At 39.9% G+C, this 24,828-nt stretch overlaps 1 protein-coding gene across 6 annotated transcripts in view; it reads left to right on the top strand.

Moving 5' to 3' along the window:
* Positions 1–24,828, top strand: part of HIVEP1 (HIVEP zinc finger 1) — a 137,862-nt gene that overhangs the window by 79,603 nt on the left and 33,431 nt on the right. For all 6 annotated transcript variants that reach the window (XM_070515623.1, XM_070515620.1, XM_070515622.1 and 3 more), the window contains one exon: positions 17,243–23,199. In XM_070515623.1, coding sequence (XP_070371724.1) covers positions 17,243–23,199 — 5,957 coding nt within the window. The remainder of the gene's footprint in view (positions 1–17,242; positions 23,200–24,828) is intronic.

The raw sequence follows: 24,828 nt of genomic DNA, 5'->3' as shown, positions 1-24,828 counted from the left end.
TTATTTTAGCATTATGGTAATGCTAACTAGTTAAGTATATGTTTTTGACAAGTGATGGTCCTTGAGTTTAATAACTTAATTATTGGGAAATAATGTATTTAAATGAGCATGTTTAATGGGTGTTTATTTTAAGTAAAAATGTTTATAAAGTCTAGTTTCTTAATATTAAATGCCCTAAAAAATTCATCATGTTTTCTCATAAAGTTGTTAGTTCATTCTTTTATTCAATAAGTTTTTATTATGTATCAGCCAGTCTTTTTAGCCCTGGGAAGCAGAGAGGAAAGAAAAAGTCTAAACCCTAAAGGAACCCATAAGCTTTAACTCAGCGCTTGCGCAAATCATCATAAAATCTGAATTGGTAGAATCAAAATTCATGAGGTTTTGTGTAGACTGGCAGCAATGCCTAACAAATTTCCCTGGGGAAAACAGCAACAGATTTTCTATTTTTTAGAAAAGAAAGTCATCTCCTTCTTCTTTTAATATTATCTTATTTCAAATTTCAAATTTAAATATTCAGGTCTTGTGAAGTATTCTCTTAATGGAATAGACAATGCTAATAACTTGAATTACAAGAAAATTTAGTCTTGTTTTAATTATTTATGCTATATATATGAGTTAAAGGTATCGTATGTCAATCCTGTCAATATTTTAAGATTTAAAGATGGCCAAATCCCAAGCTTTATAGAAGATGATTTGCATAATGATAAATAAACAAAGCATTTTTTAGCACATTAATGTAAAATAAATGTCTTTAAATATTCTGTCCTCATGGTGTTTAAATGCAAAAAACTAAAACTGCTTCCAACAAACATGAGAGGCAAAAATCCTCAATATTTCCTGACAGTGTTACTGATTACTATCTATTGAGTAATCATTTATTAAATTAGAGACTTACTAGCTAATGAGATTTTTATTTTATAGGATTTATAGAAAGGCTTGCATTCTTTTGCATATTTATAGCATATTCCATTGACTTCAAAATGCTGTTGATTGTAAGGTGCACAATGATTTCATGCTCTTTAGAAAGGGAAAAAGTCACTGCCTGTTAAGTCCTGACACACACTCTTGTAATTGGTTAGAAGATGCATCGTGATTTCAGGGAGATTAAAATATTCAAAACACGTTGTTTGAGATTCTATTGAGTATGTATTTATGTCTCCTTCATTTTTTGACAAGAGAGATGAAGTGGTTCAGATAATGGTGTATGGATTTGAGCTGCTTTGGGGGCAGCGTCCCTGAGGACTGTGAAAAGCATAGTGTTGGCTCACTTGGGGGTTCATGGAAGAATGATAAGGAAAAAACCCAGGTTATGTTCACCATACTCTTTTCACTTCTTAGATAATTGACCGCATGCATATGCCTCAGTATTTCGTATATAAATAATGTTGTAGGGTGACTTAAAAGGATGATGTGTATTGTGGTTGACTTATTTAGGCTTTTCTCCAGCTTTGCGGGTGTGGTATTTGTGTGGGGCAAAAGAGCAAAGGAAGCCAAGCCCAGAAATTTATTGCCTACATAGAGACTTGTTCTTTTTCTCATGTTTCCTCAGGTCATGTTGTGTGGAACTAGGGAATATAATTCTAGGCAAGAAAGAATAGAAAATAAAACTGAGGGGAGGCAGAATATATTAAAGACACATAACTGGGAGAAAGTCTAGAAAATAAATTTTTAAAAAATTGAAAAGCAGTTACGGAAATAAAGAACAGTTTCACCAAAATATAGTATTCTTCTGGAACTGTTTCACTATTCAGAGTGTGTTTTGTTGGGCTATGCTGTATACAAGAAGAATATCAAATTGTTATTACTTCGTGTGTGTGAGGAAGGTCAGCCCTGAGCTAACATCTGTTGCCAATCTTCCTCTTTTTGCTTAAGGAAGATTGTCGCTGAGCTGACATCTGTGTCAGCCTTCTTCTCTTTTATGTGGGACGCCACCACAGCATGGCTTGATGAGCACTGCTAGGTCTGCACCTGGGATTCTAACCTGGGATCCGAACCTGTGAAACCTAGGCTGCCGAAGCAGAGCATGCAAACCTAAGCTCTATGCCACCAGCCCGGCCCCAGAATATCAAATTTTGAAGGATGGGAATTTAGACTTTTGCCCTGACCACCAAATGTGGGATATAATATTAACTATTTCATTCAAGAAAAGAGTGAGAAGCAGCAAATGAGACTCTGTGGTGAGTGAGGAAAGGCAGAAAGAGGGCTGAAGAACATTCGCTGAGAACAAGTGTATGTCATCACAGTTATACACCGTCTGAGGTTTAGTTAGTAGGGAAATAGCTGTGACCAGACTGTGTGACAGATTGTATTGGGAGTGCAGCACACTGCACAGGAGCCGGCAACAGGGATGTTGCTGCGGGGTGTTTATTTCTGCTACCCACCATCTAGCATGCAGTTAGCCACTTAGTAACTGTTCAGCAAAACCCTTTAATGGCTTTCTGTGGCTGTTAGGATGAAGAGAAGGCTCCATAACGTGGCCTATGAGACCTCCTCTCGCTAGGCTGCTCCCCTCACCCTCAAGATCGCCCCTGCCCCTCAGGTCTCCTCATGATCCCTCCTGTCGAGTTGTGCCCGCTCTCATGTCCTGGCACCTCCTACAGTTCCTAGTTCATACAGTAAGCGTTTGGCAAATATTTATCGAATGATTGAAGACGGATGGGTGGGTGTTTGTGGGAGGAGAGGGGTGGATTCCTTTACGTAGAAGGCAGGACTTTTAAACTATATGTACTAGTACTTTCTTCTATTTTTGAAGTATGTTTAAACACATTTTTTATTTCTTCTATTTTTTATACTTCTGCTATACAACCTAGGTTGTATATCTGAAGTAAATTCATTATATTAAATTATCTGGTAATTTGATTGTATATATCTGGAGTGATACATATCAATCATTTATGTATGTCCCCCTAACAAAGATAAAAGCTTCATTCTTTAATCTTTAACAGAGACTATGGGCAGCTGCTACAAAGGAATCCTTTCTTTCGATTTTATCTGAAGGCTAAGGTTAAGATGACTCTTGGTACAGTTTGTAATCTTAGTTGACCTGGTGGGAAGCTGTGATCTTCTGAAGAACTGAGGAACTTTCTTCGAATAATCACAAGGCTTTTGGAATCTTTCTCACGAGAGTGAAGCAAAAGGATATAAATTTGAAGCACCCTCAGGGCAGGGAAATATGACTGTTATTCTGTGAACTTGTTTGAATTGGAGTCTGAATCAGCCTTTACCACATGGTCTTCTTAAACCTGCAAAAATACCTCAGAATATTTGATTTTATTATCAGTGTCAGCTATCTTGTAGGCAACATTCAGATTTTTATCTTTTGCTTCTCCAACTCACTATTTCTGTACAGAAAACCATATTATAAGACATTAGGACAAGTTATAAAAATAGAAAATGTACTTATTTCATAACACCTCATCTCAATTGTTGTCACTTTTCTCTTACCTTCTTTGCTAACCAGGCTAGAACATCACCAAAGAGGACTTGTCTTGAAGTACAGCTTGTTCTTAGCACTTTTTGTGAGGTGCTTCTTAGAAGTTAGGCAAGAATGTTTATCGAAATGGTAAACAAGAAGGTTAATAGAACAAATCCTACGTATACTTGTTCTCCTTCTCTTAGAGGTATCTTTAAAATACATAAGTTATATAAAGTAATAATTATAACAATGTATTGTTGGAGTGTAATATTTATAGATGTGATATGTATAACAACAATACCACAAAAAAGGAGAAAAGAGAATAGATCTAGGTAAGTGTAATGTTTCCATGTCTCACTGGGATGAAGTTAGTATAAGATTCTGATGTTTAAATGTAAGAGAAGCTCTAGGGCACTGCAAAGGAAATAACTAAAAAAAATAGTGAAAAAAATCGTTAAAGTAAAATGTTATATTAGAAAATATTCATGGGCCTCGCCTGGTGGCGCTGTGGTTAAGTGCACACATTCCACTTCGGCAGCCCGGGGTTCACTGGTTCAGATCCCAGGTGCGGACATGGCACTGCTTGTCAAGCCATGCTGTGGTAGGCGTCCCACATATCAAGTAGAGAAAGATGGGCACGGATGTTAGCTCAGGGCCAGTCTTCCTCAGCAAAAAGAGGAGGATTGGCAGCAGATGTTAGCTCAGGGCTAATCTTCCTCAAAAAAGAAAGGAAAAGAAAATGTTCACTTACTGTAAAATAAAGCAATAAAGAAGTATAGGAGCAAAAAAACCACAAGATATTTGAAAACAGAAAGTAAAATGGCAGAGATAAATCCAGCTATGTCAATAATAGCATTACATGTGAATGGATTAAATAATCTGATCAAAAGGCACAGATTGTCATACTGGATAAAAAAGCAAGATCCAGCTATATGCTGTTTACACGGAGATCCTCTTTAGGTTCTAAGACACAACCAGATTGAGAGTAAAAGGATGGAAAAAGATGTCCTGTCAACAACATGCATAAGAAAGCTGAAGTAGCTATACTAATATCAGACAAAGAGACTTGAAAGTAAAAAATGTTACTAGAGATAAACAGATTCTTTTTACTGATAAAAGAGTCAATCCATCAGAAAGGTATAACAGTTATAAACATATATCCACCTAACAACAGAGCTCCAAAATACAGGAAACATAACTGACAGAAATGAAGGGAGAAATAGACAATTCATCAGTACAGTTGGAGATTTCAGTACCCCACCTTCAGTAGTGGATGGGACGACCAGGCAGAAGGTCAACAAGGAAATAAAAGACTTGAACAACACAATAAAACAGCTAGACGTAACAGACGTCTATAGAACATTCCATCCAAAAGCAGCAGAATGCCCGTTATTCTCCAGGCATATGGAACATTCTCCAGGATAGGCCATAAAAATTTATCAGTAAATCTAAGAGGATTGAAATAATACCAAGTTTGTTCTCTGATCACAATGGCATGAAATTAGAAATCTATAACAAAAATTGTGCTTACCTGAAAAAGCTCTGATCTTATGTAATTCCCCAGTGTGGGAGAAATGGCAGTCAACAAAGCAAAACGTCTATGTACAAATGATTCAGAGACTTTCAAAACAAGTAGACTATGAACATTGTTATGAAATTGATAAAAGGAATCCAACATTATATTCTTTATCTATACATGAGGGAACTAACAAAGATTAAGGCTACTGGAAATGCTTTCTTTGAAATAAAAATATAACTTGCTATAAAAATCCTTTAAAGACTACAGTTTCTCCAAAAGATCAAAAAGTTCTTCAAAGCATCTCCTTAAGTATTGAAGATAAAGTCAGTGAAATATATTTGGAACAACTCTCTCATCTCCTTTCTTTTGAATAAGGTAGAGTCATAGCATTTTAGCAGCTGACACTTTTAGCAGCAAGATACACTTGTGACCTAGTGTTGTTACCTTGTCATTTTTAAGGATATACTTCTAAAAGAAATTATTTTGTGTGTGTTAACTTAGTATTCTTTATTTTAATAGTGTTCAATCTATTTTAAATAATTCTTATTTTATATTCGAATACATAGAACATATTAGGATAATGTTAGCTCTTTCATAAACTTATTACAAAACGTCAAAAGAATACCTGTTTATGATTTTTTTATTAGAAGAGTACTAAAAATTTAGTTTCACTGAAGGTTAAATACAAGTGTTAATCCTGGTGTTCAGTATTATTTAGTGTGCAGTATTATAGAAAGTAAATGCTGACATTGTTTTGTTCTGGTATTGCAATTGCAACATGATGATATAATGATGGTAATAATAATACCATCAACAGTAGCAGTAATAATGGGCTAAAATTGGAGTTCTGAGTACCACACCGTGCTTTCTACATGGATTAATTTAAATTATCCTCTCAACCCCATGAGGTGCCGTTATATGCGTCTTGCAGATAACGAGGAACAGTAACAGAAGGTGTGTGAGGTCACATAACTAGTAAGTGCTAGAGCTGGGACTTAACCCCAGGCTTCCCTGGATCCAGAGCCCACCAGAGGACGCGTTTGAGCAGTGAAGATTGGAGGAGGAATGAGCAGAAGTGGTGAGCGAGTGAGTAGGAGGGTGAGAGGAGTCTAGGGCAATTTCTGGTTTTGACAACTGCGTGATTGGCATGCCATGCGCTGAGACTGGCCTGTAACGTTGATTGTGTTTTGATCTGTCAGGATTTAATTGATTGTGTTGAGGTGCTTTCCTTATATTTACTGTGAAAGGTTGCTTAAGTTACTTGAAAGTTTGACTGTTTGTGAGGAAGGAGAAGAGTATGTCTAGGTCTCGAATACTGTGTTCTTATTTTCTTCCTCAGTTGGAGGCCTGATCAAGTTTTCACCTTCATAGGTCAATTGTATTTATAATTTGTTATATTCTATATGTTATTCAAGAATCCAAATATATTAAGATATAGTAGCCTCTTCTTATAATTTTTTCATATTGTATCCTTTTGCATTTCTAAGAACATTTATTATTGATTAGATTGATTTTTTTATTAAAATTTTCAAAGATAAGTATTACTTATTATACTTTAAAATTTTTCAATTTGATTTATTTCAGACTTTATTTTTCTTTTATTTTTCCTATATTCCTACAGTCTAACTATTTCCCTGAAATCATATTGACTCCTTAGCAAATTTTCTTTTATATATAGAAAAGTTCTACAGTATTCATTTGTCTTTGAATATTAGTTACACAAATATTTGAGGACCTATTTTGTCCATAACTGCTAGATTTTGATCTATGTTATTTTCAATTATTGTTCAATAAGCAACTATTTGTTGGGTTTTTAATTACTTAGTTACTTAATACTCCACTAATAGAGGTAGAAGTCTCTTATAAGAGACTTTTATGAAAGTTCTTTATATGTTAAGAATATCAACCCTTTGTCTGCCTTATATGCTGAAATATTTTTCTTAGTTTGTCATTTGCTTTTTTATACTGAAGAGTTTTTTAATATATACTCATAAAGTTTAATTTTTATGCATTCAATTTTTTTTTTTTTTGCTTAGAAAACATGTTTTCACTCTGAGGATTAGCTAAATATTCATCTATATTTTTCTAGTTCTTTCTGTGGTTTTTATTACTTACACTGAATTGTTGAGCTTATTTTGGAATGTGGTGTTTGCATAATTAAGATCTACTTTATTTTTTCGTCCCTTAAGTGAAACCTGCACTGTATACTTAAAAACTGTGTCATCCTTTCCTCAAGATTTAGAAATAGGCCCCTTTTTCATATACTAAGTACATGTAAATGATGGAGTCTTTCTATGGGTTTTTTGGTTTCACCATCAATCTGATCTTGAGAAAATACTATTTAATCATTTAATATCTCCCCATGTAATTATCTTTACATAATTCTTTTTCAGAATTTTATTGTCTAATTTCGAATGTTTATTCTCCCAAATGAGGATTAGAGTCATGTCACATTTTAAAAAAAACAAAACAATTTTTGTTGTTTGAAATTGTATAAAATTTAGAAATTTGAAAATAATTGAATTGATATCTTCAGAATACTGATTCTGTCCCGGGAGCCAAGTGTGTTTCTTCATTTTGTAAGCCTTTTTTTAATCATGTCTGAAAACTTTAATTTTCTGTATGTTTTGAATGTTTTGTGTTAAATTTATTTCTAGGCATTTTTCTATTTTCATTACTGTTATAGAGTATTTTTTCATTATATTTTTAACTATTTTTGGTATAAATGAAAAGAATGATATTTGTATGTTTTTGGTAGGCAGCTACTTTATTCAACTCTTGCTAGATAAAGTAGATTTTCAGTTATTTCTCTTGGGTTCTCTGGGAGATCATTATTTTATCAGCAAATAATACTATTTTCTTCCTTACCATCATTTATATTTCATTTCTTTTTGTTCTTTTATAGTATTAGCTAGCTCATCTAGAGAAGTGATTAAAAACCCGTGGTAATTACTGCAAGAATCCTTTTGTTGTCCCAGACTTCCAAGGAGATGTCTCTAGTGTTTGATTTTGAGTATTGCATATCATTGGCCTGGTGAATATTCTTTATCATATTTTTCTGGTTCACTGAAGTTTTGTTTTGATTTTTCTAATTTCCCAGTGACTTCCTCCTTGACTCTAGGCTATTTAGAAATATGTTGTTTAATTTCCAAATATTTGGGGATTTTCCAGACATCTTTCTGCTGTTTATTTCTTGTTTAATTTCATTGTGGTCAGAGAACATACTTCATATGTTGTTTTAGCTTTTTTGAGGCACAGACTTTGTTTTAAAAGTTAAATAGTCACTTGTGCGCAGTGGCTACCTGTATTCGTTTTCTATTGCTCTGTAACAAATTACTATAAACTTAGCAGTTTAACAAATGCTCGTTATCTTATAACTCGACAGGTGTGAAGCCTGACATGGTCCCACTGGCCTGTGATCAGGTGTCAAGAGGGCCACGTTTCTTCTGGAAGCCCTAGGGGAGAGTCTCTTTCCTGCTTATTCAGGTTATTGGGAGAATTAAATCTCTGTATCTGTGGGCCTGAGTCCCTCCTGCCCTCGCTGACTGTCAGTTGAAGGCCCTCCCTACCTTTGAGAGTCCACCTGCCTACCTCGGATCGTGGCTTCCTTCCTCCATCTTCAAAGCCGGCAACGGCAGGTCAAGTCTCTCACACTTCATAGCTCTCTCTCTCGCCTCTTCTGTCGATGACTTAAATTTGAAGTGGTCCTGAATAACCCAGGATAGTCTCCCCATTTTAACGTCCGTAACCTTATCACATCCACAGAGTCCCCTTTCCCACCTAAGGGAACATATTCGCAGGATCCAAGAATTAGGCTGTGGACATTTTGCAGGGCCATTATAATCACTACCGTTAGGGACAATACGCTTTATACACTGCGTTATATACACTGTATACAATATATACAATATGCTGCATTATATTTTAAAGTGATGGAATTTTTAAAATTCTTTTTAAAATTTCCTTTCATTATTTCCATTTTCAGAGCTCTTCATTTGTATGTTTAGATTCAAATCAAAGTTTTAACATTTCAGTACAGGTCTGCTGGCAACGAATTCTCTTAGCTTTGTTTTTCTGAAAAAGTCTTCGCTTTGCCTTCAGTTTTGAAAGCTGTTATTTCTACATGTAGAATTCTGGATCAACAGTTTGTTTTCTCTTTCAGGAGCGTAAAAATGTCACTCCCTAGTTTCTGTTGAGAAGTCTGCTTTAATTTTTATTCCTGATTCTTTGTGTGTAATACACTTTTCTACCCTTTGGGTGCCTTCAAGATTTTCTCTTTATCTTTGGTTTCCAGCAGTTTGAATATGATCTGTCTGTGTGGTGGGTTTTTTCCCCCTTTTGTTTATCGTTTTTTCTTTCCTTCTTTCTTTATTCTTCTTCTTTCTTATTTTTATTCATCTAGTTGAGGGTTCTCTAAGCATTTGGGATTTATGCTTTGTTTTTATTTTTGGAGAATTCTCGGCCATTACTTCTCCTATTTTCTACTACGCTGTTCTTTCGTCTTCTGCGATTTCGATTATACGTTAGACCCGTGTGCTGTGTCTCTTTGGCTCTTGGATGCACTGTTATTTTTTTTAACGCTCTTTTTCTTGTGTTTCTGCTTGGTTAATGTTTATTGGCCTGTCTGTTAGTTCACTGACTCCTTAGTTTTGTTGAGTCCACTAATGAGCCTGTACTGGCTTTCTTTATCTCTGTTACTATGTTTTTTATTTCTATCACTTTCATTTGATGCTCTCTTTCTGCTTAAACTCCCTTTTGTGGAATGCATGTTGTCAAGCTTTTCCTCTGGGTCTTTTAACGTAATAATGGTTATTTTAAATGCCCAGTCTGAGAATTCCAACGTCTGGATCATCTTGGAGTCTAGTTCTTTTGATCACTTTGTGTCTTGACAGTGGGCTTTCTTTTTTTGAGGAAGATTAGCCCTGAGCTAACATCTACCTCCAACCCTCCTTTTTTTTGCTGAGGAAGACTGGCCCTGAGCTAACGTCCATGCCTGTCTTCCTCTACTTCATATTTGGGATGCCTGCCACAGCATGGCTTGCCAAGCAGTGCGTAGGTCTGCACCTGGGATCCAAACTGGCAAACCCAGTGCCACCGAAGTAGAATGTGCAAACTTAATTGCTGTGCCACCGGGCTGGCCCCCAACAGTGGGTTGTTTTTTAATGTGTGTGTGCACGTGTGTCTTATTTTTTAATTGAATTTTGGATATTGTGCATATAACAGTAGATACTGAGATCTGTAGTTTTTAATGGCTGGAAATGGGCACTGTTCTTCTGTCAGGTCATCGGGCGGGGATTGAAGTCAGTCTGCTGAGGAGTTGGGTCGGGTCTAGATTTTGTTGTTGCCGTGTTTGTCTTCAGTGTACCACACTGGCCTCTAATTCTTCTGGCCGTGGGCTGCCATTTCCTTGCGCTTATAGTGGGGCTCGAGATCTAGAGTTTTCAGTGTTAGGGCTCCCTGCCCCGCTTTCAGCCGCCTGTGCCATTGGCGGGGTGCGAGTCTCTCCACCTCCTTGCCCCTCTCCTGGCAGTAAACTGCTCTTGCTAGCCTCAGGGCTAGGCTGGTAGTGGGGGTAGGTGAGGATTGCTCTGTTATCCTGGTCCAGCCTCAGTCTTAGGCAGTTCCAGTGTTTTCTGTCCCTCTCCCGTGGTAGCAGACCTCTCATTTTATCATTATGGGATTTTGGTCCCAGGACTGTTTCCTACCTCCCCTGGGATGGGAGATTTCTTCTTCTGCCTTTCCACAAGCTGCAGTGGGTTTTACCTATGCCCTGTGGGTGCCCTGTGGATGACATGTCTGCCATTCCTTTCCCAGCAGCTTAAAGCTTTGCTCCATGTGAGAGAAGTGTTCAGGCAGGGCGTGTGACCGTGTGCCTTTTCTGCAGCGGCTGACCCCTCCTATGTGCCTGCGCGTGGAGGGCTGCTCTCCCGCCTGCCCCTTGTGAGGGCACCTGCTGGAGGCCCAGGGAAAAGAGCCGGAGTGAGTGTGAACTGCCCCATGTCTGAGGCCCTGCTCATGCAGCACACACTCGGCTTCCAGCAGTTTCTTACAATTTTAGGTGATATTTTCTCATTTATTTGCCTGGCTACCGCATCTTCCTCCACATCTTCCTGCCCACTCCGCCCTGGGGTTCAGGCTGCTTGGTGACCTCAGCTTTCTGATAGACTCAAGAGAAGTTCTGATTTTTGTGATATTTCTGGCTTTTTCTTATTAAGATGGGTTCCACACTCTTTTCAAGTTTCTACATCCTGAAGCAGACTCACTGGTTTTTATTTTTTAAAATAAGAAATGGATATTGAATTTTATTAAATATCATTCACCCTTATTCAAAATGGTTATGTGAATAATGTGAATTATGAGCCAGATGACCATGCATCTTTTGGCCAAGTTAGATGTTTGAATTACATCCCATGAGGAATGGAAAGGACTTGGAGATTAACTGAATGTGGCCTCCTGTTGCTTGCTGAGTGAAATGAGTTGTTCCCACGTCTATGTGGTAGCTTTGTGATTATACCTCTAGTATGAGTGTTAATTTATCTGCTTTGCATTTTCAATCTCTTTCTCTCTGCTGACTTTTACTTCCTGCTTGTAAGCACACTCAACCCCCCTTATCCTAAAGAAACCTTCCCTTAACCTCTTCTTCCCTTCATGCTGGCATCCTGCCTTTCGCTTTTCCTTCACAGCCAGATTCTCAGAAAGTGCTCTGTATTTGCTGGCCCTTACACTTCACCATGCCCTCTCTCCCTCCTTACCTTTTTGTGATATGACTCTTACCCCAGGACCCAGCTGACAACTGCTCCCTGAGATAACGATGTTCTCCTAGTCCCCGTGACTGCCCAACCCAGCACCCTCTTGTTGAGTCCTGTTTATCTGAATGTCATAGTTAACACTGTTGGCCACATCTTCCTTCTTCTAAGCCTTGACTTCCCGCACACTTCACTATCACATGTTTTCTCTCATCTGTCTTATCATCTCTTATTTCGTTTCATTTCTAGCTCATCCTTAAGTGTAGGGATTACCCCAGCTTCTGATGGCACACTTCTCTGTCCATTGTTTATTCTCTCTGGCCTATCATTTACGTACTTTCACAAAAACAGCTCTCACTGTGTATTCCCAGATCTGTGCCTCCAGCTCGGACTTCTCTCTAGGGAAAGAAAAGAAGACGCATGTTATATTTAATATGTCATGGTTTTCATATTGCTGTGTAATCTTCATAATTATTTTAGATGGATGTATAATGTTATGTTAAGTGGCTATGCCATAATTAGCCTAACTATTTCCCAATTGAAAATTTATAGTCCTGGATTTTCAGCTACAATTTATAATTCTCCACATGTATATTGAGCTTGAGATTTGGTAGAATAGAAAGTGAACTGATTTTTTTCCCCTCTCAGACTAGCTCAGTCCTGCCAGATAAAGATGGAACCCTCAGCAGAGTCTTTGGCAAACCTTTCTCGGGTTTTCTTGCTTTGACTCAGCCAGGAGGTGCACTGTCACTACCTGAGTTCAAGGTAGCATTTTAAGTCCTGCATGAACTACTGAAAGGCCTTCTCAGTGGTCTCTCTGCGTCTGATGTCTTGACTCTGACTCAACATGCTCTCGGTTGTTGGAAAACCGATTGTCCTTGTGTCCCCAAGACCCAAGAGAGATCTAAAGTTTTTTACACTGATGTGTCTCTGAGTAAATCTGAAAGAGATTCATCTTCAATCAAGGCAGGATTTTAAACATACAATTAGCTTGTAGTTTACCATACCTACTATCAGTCTTGAGATTATGCTATGTCACACTTAGCTGGCAACTCAGATGCTCTCCTGAGCCAGGAAAGTTACTCGTTTTTAATCTATTATTCTCTAGAAGTAGAAGTAATACTGGAAATCAGCTGGCGGTCTCTTCTGAAGCTTTGGTGCTCTCCCCTAAAGGTAGAGGAGCGCAATATTGATTAAGCCTGTGCCTTAGGGAATGCAATGCCAGTGCCTTCAGTGCAGAGGACTAGGAGCTCAACTTGTTTCCCTAACTGTTCTCCTCCAGTCAGGTGTCTGCTGTGATCTTTCCAGCTGTTGTCCGCTGCCTTCCTGATGGAGGAGAACTCGGACTATTTTATGAAACCCAGCAAGTCAAAGATTCTGACAATGGCAACACTGCCAATTTTGCTCCCTCTCCTCAGTGTGATTTGTATCAGTTAAATGAATTCCTGTTTGGATTTCTGACCTGTTGATGCCTCAGAGGTTCTGCATGATTGTCAGCCATTTCCAGTAGCATGCTGACCAGGATATAATTTTCAGAAGTTGGTTGACTCCTCTTTTGAACGTTTCGCAGCCGCTTTCCAAGCTGATCACATGTTGTCCCTGTTTAAGGAAAGAGGGTTGTGTTTCATCTTTCACATGGAGAGGGTTATGTGCACCAAGCATGTCCAACCCTCATATTGTAAAAACCCAGCAGCTCTGGGGTCAGACGCTGGTAAATATAAAGCAGTGTCCATATACGAAGCAGAGGGTAGGTCTATGCACTGGTGGCTGCGGGCATGAGCATATTAAAGAGGCATCCTTCTTGAGCTGTCTTCCACCACGTGTCGCGTAATTTGTCTTTCTCTCTACTTCCTCTAATTTATTTTCATTTTAGTCTACTGTAACAACAAATTGCCTTTAAAACAGTAAACAGCTGCTCCCCTCCCACCCTCCACCCCAACTGTATTTCTGCTTTGAGGCATTCTGGTCTGCACATCCTCTTAACTCCATGGTGTGTGGTAACCCTGCCAGATGTCGTAGATGAAGCCACAGTGAGTGGTGATTGTGCTCTTTCCTGAGATGAGCGGGCAAGAGAAAGTAACTCCAGTGACTCTCTAATAGATTTGAAATTAATCAAGATTAAGATGAGTTTAAAAAACTACCCCAGGTGTATCATTCTCTGAAAACCCAAGGCCTACCACCGCGTACTCCAGGGCACTGGTTCCCAAGAGGAGGGTTCTCTCTATAATTCCTAGCCAGATGGCTCAGCCACCCACTCTGTGCACTCCAGCCCCAAGTCTTGAGAACCAAGGGATGGAGCATGACAGTCAGTAATAAGGCATGCACCTTGCTTCAGTTCCACCTCTAGAATGACAGTGCAGTGTTCATCTCATATGTGCCTGGTACCCTCCCTGTTTTTACATCTCTCTTTCATCCCTTCCACCATCCTCTCACCTCCTAACAACATCCAGGGCCATCCCTGTCCATCTACCCATGATGGAATGGGCTTTCTCTCTTGAGCAGGGAGAGTGAACAGTGTTAAAGGAGATCCAACAGAATCTTAGAAGAATGAACACAACTCAGAAAAAGACTGTTAGGAACAGATTCTCAGTTAAATGCCATCCCTTGGCCATTTCCCATGACCTCAAGCGATAGAATAGCAGAGAGAACATGAAAAGATGGACCACAAACTCAGCCTTAAAGAAAATATTACCCCAGAAACAGAATTTTTTTTAAGGATAGAACTTAATAAGATCATAAATTTATTAAAGCAAGAGCTCAAACATGAGACAGTGAAATGAGATGATATGGGAAATATGGAACTAAGGGAACAAAATGAGAACAAAGCAACTTCAGTCCAAAACTAATAAAAATTTGAAAGAGTAAGGAACTTAATGGCCTGAGAATTGAATTATTGACATAAGAGAAAAGCTTTAGACAATTCTAGAGAAAGCAAAAGAAAAAAACAAAAAGATGAAAGAAATATAAATCATCGTAAGGGTGGTACAGCATAAAGATAATTGATGTTCATAAAGTGAAGAAGCCCACCCCAAAGGAAAAATGGACCAGAAAATATATTTGAGGATATAATGTAAGTTTTCTGAGATAAATTAAATGAATCTCCTTAAAAAGAAGGTCATTGTGTTCTAGGAAAAGATTAAAAGTTGTACATTGATCAACTCTGAGCTGACTCCTACTTACTTTATTAGACTTCAAAAATAAAGAATTTTGCGGATGTACAGGCCGCAAAAAGGCCCACCACCCAAGGGGGGACACTGCCAGTCAGGCTGGCACCAGGCTTCCCATGTGAGCATCATTGCCAGAAAGCAGTGTGCAAAGTCTGGAAGGAAAGAATTGGTGTATTAGCACTGGGTAAGTGTTAAAATTCAAATAGAGAACCAAGGGTAAACAATTATGCAAATAGAATATAAATGTTACACACTTTGACAAAAGAGGAATGAGTCAGCCTTCATCTAAAATTGAAACATGTAGTTCAAAAACTGCAAAAAAAATCTGTTTACAGTATGTTTTTTCAAGTTCTTAAGAGAAGTTTTTAGGAAATAGTATCTCTATGAAGAAATATGGATCTTAAGTTTAGTAACTCTTATTTTCACTTCAGCTTCATTTTCATTGAAGTACAAAGTTACATTTTACTCTTTTTGTTTAAAACATATGTAGAATGATCCTATCAAAACTTACTGTGTGTGGTATTTCTTGGTGTTCTGCCAGTGGGTTGAATCTTTGAATTTTTCTTTGCAGTGTAAGGCATTGTTTAATTTTTTTTTATGAATAAGTTTGTCTAAAAAGAAAAGCTCATTCTAAAAAGTATGTAAAATATAACAAACATGTTGACTCCAAGCAGGGCTCTGGTGCAGAGGCCCTGACGGGGCCTGACGTGGGCAGATTTTTTTTTTTAAGTGTCTAGTGTTTGCACTCTGACCGTCGCCCTAGTTGAGAACTCCTGCTCCTGCAAGTGGTTGCTCCTCTCTGCTTCTATACTTATTCTGCCAGCCTCCTGCCTTCCACTTTTATGCTACAGCCCCCCTCCAGGCTTTCTGGAAGTGAGTGGGAAATTGCTCACCCTCGCTGAGGGTCATCATATTTCATTTTGCCCATTTGCCAGATAGAATTAATTAGAGGTATACAGTACATCTTGACTTTGTTACATTCATCTTGAGGCGGGGAAACACGTTTTATGAATGAGTGGATTGAAGAATAAAAGATTTGTTCAACATAATTTGGTAAAGGTATCAACAATACTGATACTTTTTTCCCTATTATTCCTTAGCTCAAATATGTTAGTTATGAGATACCCTCCTTTTTTTTTTCGTTTCCTTTTTTTGCCCTTCTGATTATGGCGGGTAAATGTATCTGTAGTTGGATTGGTATGTGTTTTTTTCATTAAACTAATATATGACAGTACATAATCTAATGTCACAAGATGACTTAGACTATGTTTTATTGTATGTAAATTTTTATCTTCAGTAAATGCAAAATGGTTATTATGGTGTAGACATTTTGGTCTAATATGAATTTCAGATATGTACATTGCAAGAGCTATTTGAAAATAATGAGGAATTAGAGTAGTGTTTGGCTTTTCTGCAAATAAGTAATATAAGCTTGAATAATTTCGGTTTGTGTGCCCAAGGATACAGCAAATGGAAACACACTAAATTATGGCAAGTATTTATTACTCAAAAATATAATAGTTGACAGAGATTGTGAGTTGTTGATGCCATTTAAATGCTAATGTATTTCTAGCACAGCCCGAAATGGAGGTGGTGCCATCTCCTCTGTCTGGCAGGAAGCTTTAGCTACGTACCTACCTGCCTATCATTAGCAACAAAGAAACGTCGCCGTTGAATATTTTGTTCAGTTAAATTGGTGACTTTTTTTTTCCACTGAGGGCCATTACAACATTATGACTTCTTTAGTTTTGTTGGTGAAGAGACACAAATCAGTGGATTCATATTTTTCTGTTCATTGATATAATTGCTAATATAGCAATACTTGATGGTTCTACCAGCGGATAGCTCATGAACGTCTTGTATGATTGCTCTAAAAATTATTATATGGTAGCCATTTTTCTCATAAGAATATTAGTATTGCCTATTTTAGAGCAATACTGTTATTTAGAAACTTGAGAAGTTTGCTTTAAGAGATATAAATGTGATAAGATGGTCAAATCTCCCTCACAACCCCCTGCATTAAAAGGTTGACTTTTCTTCTTTGTGGGCCAGCTGTCTCAGACTGTTGTGTAGACAGAGTCCTCAGCTGTGAGGGTGAGGGGAGGAGGAGAATTTAGTTTTGAAAGATCTGGTTCCAGGATCTTGGGGGGAGAGGGGGTCAGGAGAGGAACACAGCGTTCTTGAAATGTACTCTAAGGTCTTTGCGTGATGGTTCCAATAGATTTTGATTGGCAACATTCTTAAGATTGCCAGGATGTTAGAATGCAGCTTTATCCAAAGTAGGCTTTCCTTAAATGACCTTCTTCAATCCTCCTAACACCCTCATAATAGTGTATGTACCCATTTTGGTATATGTACCATTTTACCAATTTTTTTATTTTTGTTTTTTTAACAGAAATCTTAGAGGCTGGTATTAAAGGAACTTCAGAATCGCTTAAAGGTGTGAAACGAAAAAAGATTGTAGCTGAGAATCACCTGAAAAAAATACCAAAATCCCCACTGAGAAATCCTCTTCAAGCAAAACACAAACACAACACACAAGAGCCCTCTTTCGCTGTCCTTCAGAGTGCTTCAGAGTCTCACAAGAAACAGAACCATAGTCCTGTGAAAAATGGGAAGCAGGTTACCAGACAAAATGGAGAGACACCCGGGATAACTGCCGAGGCCTCTAAATCCGAAGAATGTGTCTCCCCAAAGAAGCCCTTGGCTCTGCAGCACCCGTCTGAAGCGCGCAGGTGGAGGTCGGAAGGCTCTGACCCCGCCAAGTTAAATTTGCCAGATGGAAAATGTGACTCGAGTTCTCTGTCAGGTACAGCCAGGACTGACCATAGTGAATGTATCTCCTCTAACTGTAGTCCTGCTTCCCCCTCGTACACGAACACCGCGTTTGATGTCTTACTGAAAGCAATGGAGCCAGAACTGAGCACCTTGTCACAAAAGGGCTCACCTTGTGCAGTTAAGATAGAAAAACTGAGACCAAATAAAACTGTACGATCCCCTTCTCAATTGAAAAACAGCTCAATGGATGCCCCAAACCAGACTTCGCAAGAATTTGTTGCTGAATCAAAGTCGTCTTGTACCTCATATACAGCGCATGTGTCTGCTGCTCAGAAGAATGAGCAAGCAGCCGTTCAGTCAATTTCTCATTCATATAATCAACACGAACACTTTGTTTCTAAATCTAACCAACAAAATCAACAGCTTCCAGCGTCTTCAGGTTTCCCAAGATCCCTGACGAACCCGCACGATCAAGAGAACGCCAGACTTGGACAGGTTTATAATACAGCCGTGACGTCATCAACTTCACCTTCCGGTAGAACTCAGGTTACTCCTCAAAACCAGCAAATGGATTCTGCTTCACCCATGTCAATAAGTCCAGCCCATTCTACACAGTCACCCCCCACCCCGGTTTATAATTCAACTCCTGTCGCCTCTGTTGTTAATCATAGCGTAGAACAAATGTGCAATCTTCTTCTGAAAGATCAGAAGCCAAAAAAACAAGGAAAGTATATTTGCGAGTATTGCAATAGAGCTTGTGCAAAGCCTAGTGTGCTTTTAAAGCACATCCGCTCCCACACCGGAGAGCGACCCTATCCCTGTGTGACCTGTGGATTTTCGTTTAAGACTAAAAGCAATCTGTACAAGCACAAAAAATCCCACGCACATACTATCAAACTGGGTCTTGTCTTGCAACCAGATGCTGGTGGTTTATTTTTGTCACACGAGTCCCCCAAGGCACTTAGTATCCATTCAGATGTAGAAGACAGTGGGGAGAGCGATGAGGAGGGTGCTGCTGATGAAAGACACAATGAGCCTGGCTCCGTGGACCTGCAGCCTGTGCAGATAATGAAAATGCTATCAAATTCTGAAGTTTTACCAAAATCAAGTTCCATTCCAGGCAATCCAGATCATGTGGTAGGTGACTTGTCATTACAGGCCAAATCTTCAGAATCACAAGCTGTGACAGAGTTACCAAAAGTTGTGGTCCATCCCATCAATGTGTCCCCTTTGAGGGTTGACAGTCCAAAGGTTACGGATTCCAAGCCTGAACTTTCTAGTGCACAGAAACAGAAGGACCTTCAGGCAACCAGCGTACTGTCACTTTCAGCTTGGACGTCCTTTCTAGAGACTGATGAGAAGTCCCGTCAGAAAGGGGACATGAGTCAGCCAGAAGGAAAACAGGAATCTCACGTGGGAACAGTACATGCCCAACTACAAAGGCAGCAGGCCACTGATTACACCCAAGAGCAACAAGGAAAACTGCTGAGTCCTCGAAGTTTAGGAAGTACAGACTCTGGGTATTTCTCACGTTCTGAAAGTGCTGATCAAACAGTGAGTCCACCAACTCCTTTTGCTAGAACGTTACCCACCACGGAACAAGACTCAAGTAAGAATAATGGGCCCCCTGCACCTCGTATCAATACACCAGCGCCTTCCACTCTGCCAGCAGGTGAAAAAGCATTGCTCTTACCGGGTCAGATGCGCCCGCCTCTGGCAACAAAAACACTTGAAGAACGGATATCAAAGCTCATCTCCGACAATGAAGCCTTGGTAGATGATAAGCAACTGGATAGTGTAAAGCCACGGAGAACCTCTCTCTCACGACGAGGAAGTATCGATTCCCCCAAATCGTACATATTTAAGGATTCTTTCCAGTTTGACTTAAAACCTATGGGACGGAGAACAAGTTCCAGCTCTGATATACCAAAGTCCCCTTTCACCCCTACTGAGAAATCAAAGCAAGTGTTTCTTCTGTCTGTACCTTCCCTTGACTGTTTGCCCATTACAAGAAGTAATTCTATGCCCACCACAGGTTATTCAGCTGTACCTGCAAACATAATACCTCCCCCGCATCCTCTGAGAGGAAGTCAGTCATTTGATGACAAAATGGGCACTTTCTATGATGATGTCTTTGTATCAGGACCTAACACTTCTGTGCCCCAAAGTGGACATCCGCGTACCCTTGTCAGACAAGCAGCAGTGGAAGACTCGTCAGCAAATGAGAACCATGTCCTCGGGATTGGACAGTCCTTGGATGAGAGCTATCAGGGATGCGGTGCCACTAGTGAACCTGTGTCAGCAAGGAACAAGCCCTTGGCACCAGGCTCACATTTAGAAAAAAAGAAGTCTCATCAAGGGCGAGGGACAATGTTTGAGTGTGAAACCTGTAGAAACAGGTACAGAAAACTGGAAAATTTTGAAAACCATAAGAAATTTTACTGTTCAGAGTTACACGGACCAAAAACAAAGGTGACTATAAGAGAACCTGAACACAGCCCCATGCCTAGCAGTACCCAACCTCAGATTCTGCACTACAGAGTTGCTGGTTCCACAGGGGTCTGGGACCAGATGCCCCAGATAAGAAAAAGGAGGAAGATGAAAAGTGTTGGAGATGATGATGAACTTCAGCAAAATGATAGTGGAGCTTCTCCCAAAAGCTCCGAAGGCCTTCACTTCCAGAATACTCTGGGCTCTGCCTCCAGTTTGTCAAAACATAATGTTGCCATAACAGGTGACCAGCAGCATAGAAATATTCAGTTGCAAAACTCCCAAATTCAGCTTGTTGCCAGAGGCTCCGACCAGAGCGTGGATCCAAAGCTGTCCACTATCGTGGAGCAACAGATAAGTTCAGCTGCCCAGGACAAGGGAGAGCTGAAGAGACATGGGACTGGCATCTCAGTCATCCAGCATACAAACTCGCTGAGCAGACCCAGTTCATTTGACAAGCTTGAGTCTTTTGAAAGAGGTTCCCCAGTTTCTTTCCAGGAGCTGAGTAGAACCGTGAAGGCTGGGTCTCTGACAGTAATAGGAATTTCCCAGGAGGAAGGTCACCCTTCTCGGGGCACGTCTCATCCTCCCCAGCCTGCGCTATCAGATGCTCTTAGAGGAGAACTTCAGGAAGCTTCAAGAAAGATTTCAAGTGAACGACATCTGTTGGGACAGCCCTCAAGACTTGTTCGGCAGCCCAACATCCAAGTCCCAGAAATTCTGGTCACTGAGGAGCCAGATCGGGACCTTGAAGCCCAAGGCCACGATCAGGAGAAATCAGAGAAGTTCAGTTGGCCTCAGCGGAGTGAAACCTTGTCAAAATTGCCGACAGAGAAACTACCGCCCAAAAAGAAGAGGCTCCGTCTTGCTGAGATAGAGCATTCCTCCACTGAGTCCAGTTTTGATTCCACTCTCTCCAGGAGTCTAAGTCGGGAGAGTAGTTTGTCTCAGACTTCGAGTTTCTCAGCTTCGTTAGACGTAGAGGACATTTCTAAAACTGAGGCTTCCCCCAAAATCGATTTTCTAAATAAAGCAGAGTTTCTCATGATTCCAGCTGGCTCCAACACACTTAATGTTCCTGGAACTCACCGGGAAATGAGGCGTGCTGCATCAGAACAGATTAACTGCATGCAGACATCAATGGAGGTCTCTGATTTCAGAAGTAAATCGTTCGACTGTGGAAGCATAACTCCACCTCAGACAACACCGCTCATTGAATTGCAGCCTCCAACATCCCCTTCCGGTATGGGGGTCCCCGGGCACGTGCCTCTCTTAGAAAGAAGGAGAGGCCCACTGATACGGCAGATATCTTTAAACCTAGCTCCAGATAGTCATCTGTCTCCTGTGAACCCATCATCTTTCCAAACTGTTGCTCTTCCCAGTGTGAATGCAGTGCCATTCCAGGGGCCTCAGCTCCCTAATACACCGTTAGCTGAGTTTCCTACAAATACATTGCACTCCCAGACTCACGTTAAAGATCTGCGAACAGAAACTTCAAATTCCAACTCTACTAACATCTTTCCTGTTCAACAGCTTTTTGGTATCAATTTGTTAAATCAAATCCATGCACCCCTTAGCCACCAAAACACACAGATTTCTCTGCAAGTGTCTACACAGAGTGTCAAACCAGATGCAAGTCCCAGTTCCTGTGTATCTTCTAAAAGTGAGGATTGCTTTGCTCCCAAGTACCAACTTCAGTGTCAGGTTTTCACCTCAAGCCAGTCTTGCTCTTCCAGTCCTGTACATTCTTTGCCAAAGCAAGTTCTTTCAGATCCAGTTGGGGCCAACTGTTGTGCAGCTTCATTAGCCTTACCAACCAAATTAGTAGATGCCGTGTCTAATTCGTGTCCTCCACCGCCACTGAAGCTCGGGCCGCTCAGTGGTCAGGGGCAGAAGGTGCCGACATCATTTCCGCTGCCTGTGCATCTGCAGGGTAATGTCCCAGCGTACTGTTTTGCCACAGTCACACCTCTGCCACAAATCCTGGTGACCCAAGATCTATCCAGTCAGCCAACTTGCCAGGCTAATCGTAGTATGGTGCCAATCAGCGAAGAGCAAAACTCCATGCCAAAATCACAAAAAGATCACCAGAGTGCTTTGCCAAACCCAGGGGAGGAACTTGTTTCCAAAAGTGTTTTTTCAGAGATGGGCCAAAGTTGTTCTCTGTCAGAATCCTTGCCCATAACTCAGAAAATGTCTATCGGTAGACTTTCCCCCCAACAGGAATCTTCAGCTTCAAGTAAAAGGATGCTTTCCCCAGCAAATAGTTTAGACATTGCCATGGAAAAGCACCAAAAGCGAGCTAAAGATGAAAATGGAGCTGTTTGTGCAACAGACATCAGACCGTTGGAACCCTTGAGTCCAAGAGCTAATGAAGGTCATAAACAGAAGAAACCTGTTTTGGTGAGGCAAGTGTGTACTACAGAGCCTCTTGAAGGTGTGATATTGGAACAGGATATTTTTTCTCACCCTGAAATTAGTAGCGAGGCTGTTAATTTGACAGATGTTTTACCAGCTGATAATTTATCATCAGGACCCTGTAAGCCTGTGGTTATAGAACCTATAAAAGAATTGCAAGAATTTGAAAACATCAAGTCATCCGCATCGCTAACTCTTACAGTTACAAATTCACCTGTCCCTTCAGAAAATACTCACATTTCTCCTTTGGAATGTATAGACAACAACCAAGAAAGGAAGTCTCCAGGGGTTAAAAATCAAAGTGACAAAGTGAACATTCAAGAACAAAGTCAGCCTACAGCTACCACTCTTGCGGTGTTTGATGCTGGAGACACGCAGCAGCCGTCCTTCCCCAGCCTGAAAACCACAACCAACTTTACGTGGTGTTATCTGTTGAGACAGAAGGCATTGCATTTGCTACAGAATGACCAGAAAACTTCGGCCTACACTGATTGGACCGTGAGCGGTAGTAATCCAAATCCACTCGGTTTGCCTACAAAAGTTGCTCTTTCTCTCCTTAATTCAAAACAGAAGACTGGAAAATCACTATATTGTCAAGCAATAACTACGCATTCCAAATCAGATTTATTGGTCTATTCAAGCAAGTGGAAAAGCAACTTAAGCAAGGTACTTGAAATATCATTTTTCTTCAAAAATAGTTTGTGCAAACTAGTTTTAACATGTCTCACCTTTAAATATTTTAATTGGAAGTTGTATTTGAATTCTGAATGACACATGGTGCTTTCTAAGGGTGTAGTTATTTGAAGGAAAGGATGGTAAGTTTACCCAGGAGTTAGACTGATAAGGATCACCTGGAGTCCTTTCAGTGGTTCTGTCTTGAAACATTTTGGAAATAACTTGCCAGGAGTCCTTTTTTTTTCTCAGCTGAATATTTAAGTCCTTACTTAATGGTATAGATACTCATGGTTTTATTTTCGTCTTTCTCTTGTATTGAGTTTTTGTTGTTGTTTAGAGAGAGGAGATGATGTTTATGCTTTGTCTCTGCTAATGCAGGGGAGCAGAGGTGTAAATAATCAAAGATTGTTACATTTGCTTTTGAAATATCAGCAGACAGCCATTCACACTTGTTTTATGCCTCATACCTGACCCCTGTCCCCTCTCCGTGCTGATCCCACCTCTCTTCCAGGGTAGCTCTGAGAGGTCATCTTAGTGCTAGAGAGACGATTCACGAAATAACTAACTCATACGCCTGATAATTAAGTTGATTTGGTCAAGATTTATAGAGTAAGGTGATAAAACTATAACTTGTCGTTATTTGTGGAATCAGTCTCATTAGAGTTGTTGGCTTTATTAAATGGGAAAAATCATTTAGGTGACTAAGAATAAATAAATAGGTAAGGGGATCATCATGTTGGACTCGGGAAATTCAGAATTACAGAGTCAGTCCTTGACCTCTCCAGGTTCACAAGCACATAATACAGATACGTAAACATACTTATCAATAAGAAAACACCACAGTATCAGTATTATAAAAGAAGTATGTACGACTTCTAAAAGAAGGAAGTCCCTAACACTACCTGCAGGTTGAGGAGGTGTGGATATAGGGAAGATATTCCAACAGTGATGATATTTAGCTGAGCCTTTAAAACAAAGAGAGATTTCTCAGGAAAGCAAGAATGAGAGATTTGAATAGTCTGTCAGATGACATGGAAGTGAGAAAGAACCTGGTTCATGTCAAGAACTCCAGGGAGTCTGTCATTAGAAGGTGGTGTAAGTTTGAAACACTGACATACTTTGAAGTTGGAAATGTAGGTAAAAAACGAAGAATGCTTATGGTGGTGGAGAGCCATGATGCTTTCTCTGTGAAGGAGGTGCGTGCAAACCATTTGTGGAATTTCATTTTTAAATACCAGACTATTCTAGATCTGCTAAATCAGAATCTTAGAAGATGAGACCTGATGATGAGAATTTAAACAGAGCTCCATAAATATTCCTTAAGTGCCTATGAGAGTGCCTACTCTCCTTCTGTACTACAGGCCCTGGCAAAATTACCCTGGAAAGGTGTTTCTAGATTTGGAGCTAGGAGAGAGCTCCAGGTGGAAGATGTAGAGATTCTTCAGTGCATAGGTGTAATTAATGAGATTGCACAGGGAGAGTGTAAAAAAAGAGATGATGGCCTGGAGTGGATCCCGAGGATCACTACTATTTAAAGGGTGAATGGAGGAAGAAAGTCGACATAGGAAACTGAAACAGTTGGTGAGAGAGGAAGGAGGAGAACCAGGAGAAAGTGGCATC

This window comes from Equus asinus, chromosome 8 (assembly GCF_041296235.1).
Source record: "Equus asinus isolate D_3611 breed Donkey chromosome 8, EquAss-T2T_v2, whole genome shotgun sequence".
NCBI classification, from domain to species: Eukaryota; Metazoa; Chordata; class Mammalia; order Perissodactyla; family Equidae; genus Equus; species Equus asinus.
This window is presented reverse-complemented; position numbering and strand designations above follow the sequence as displayed.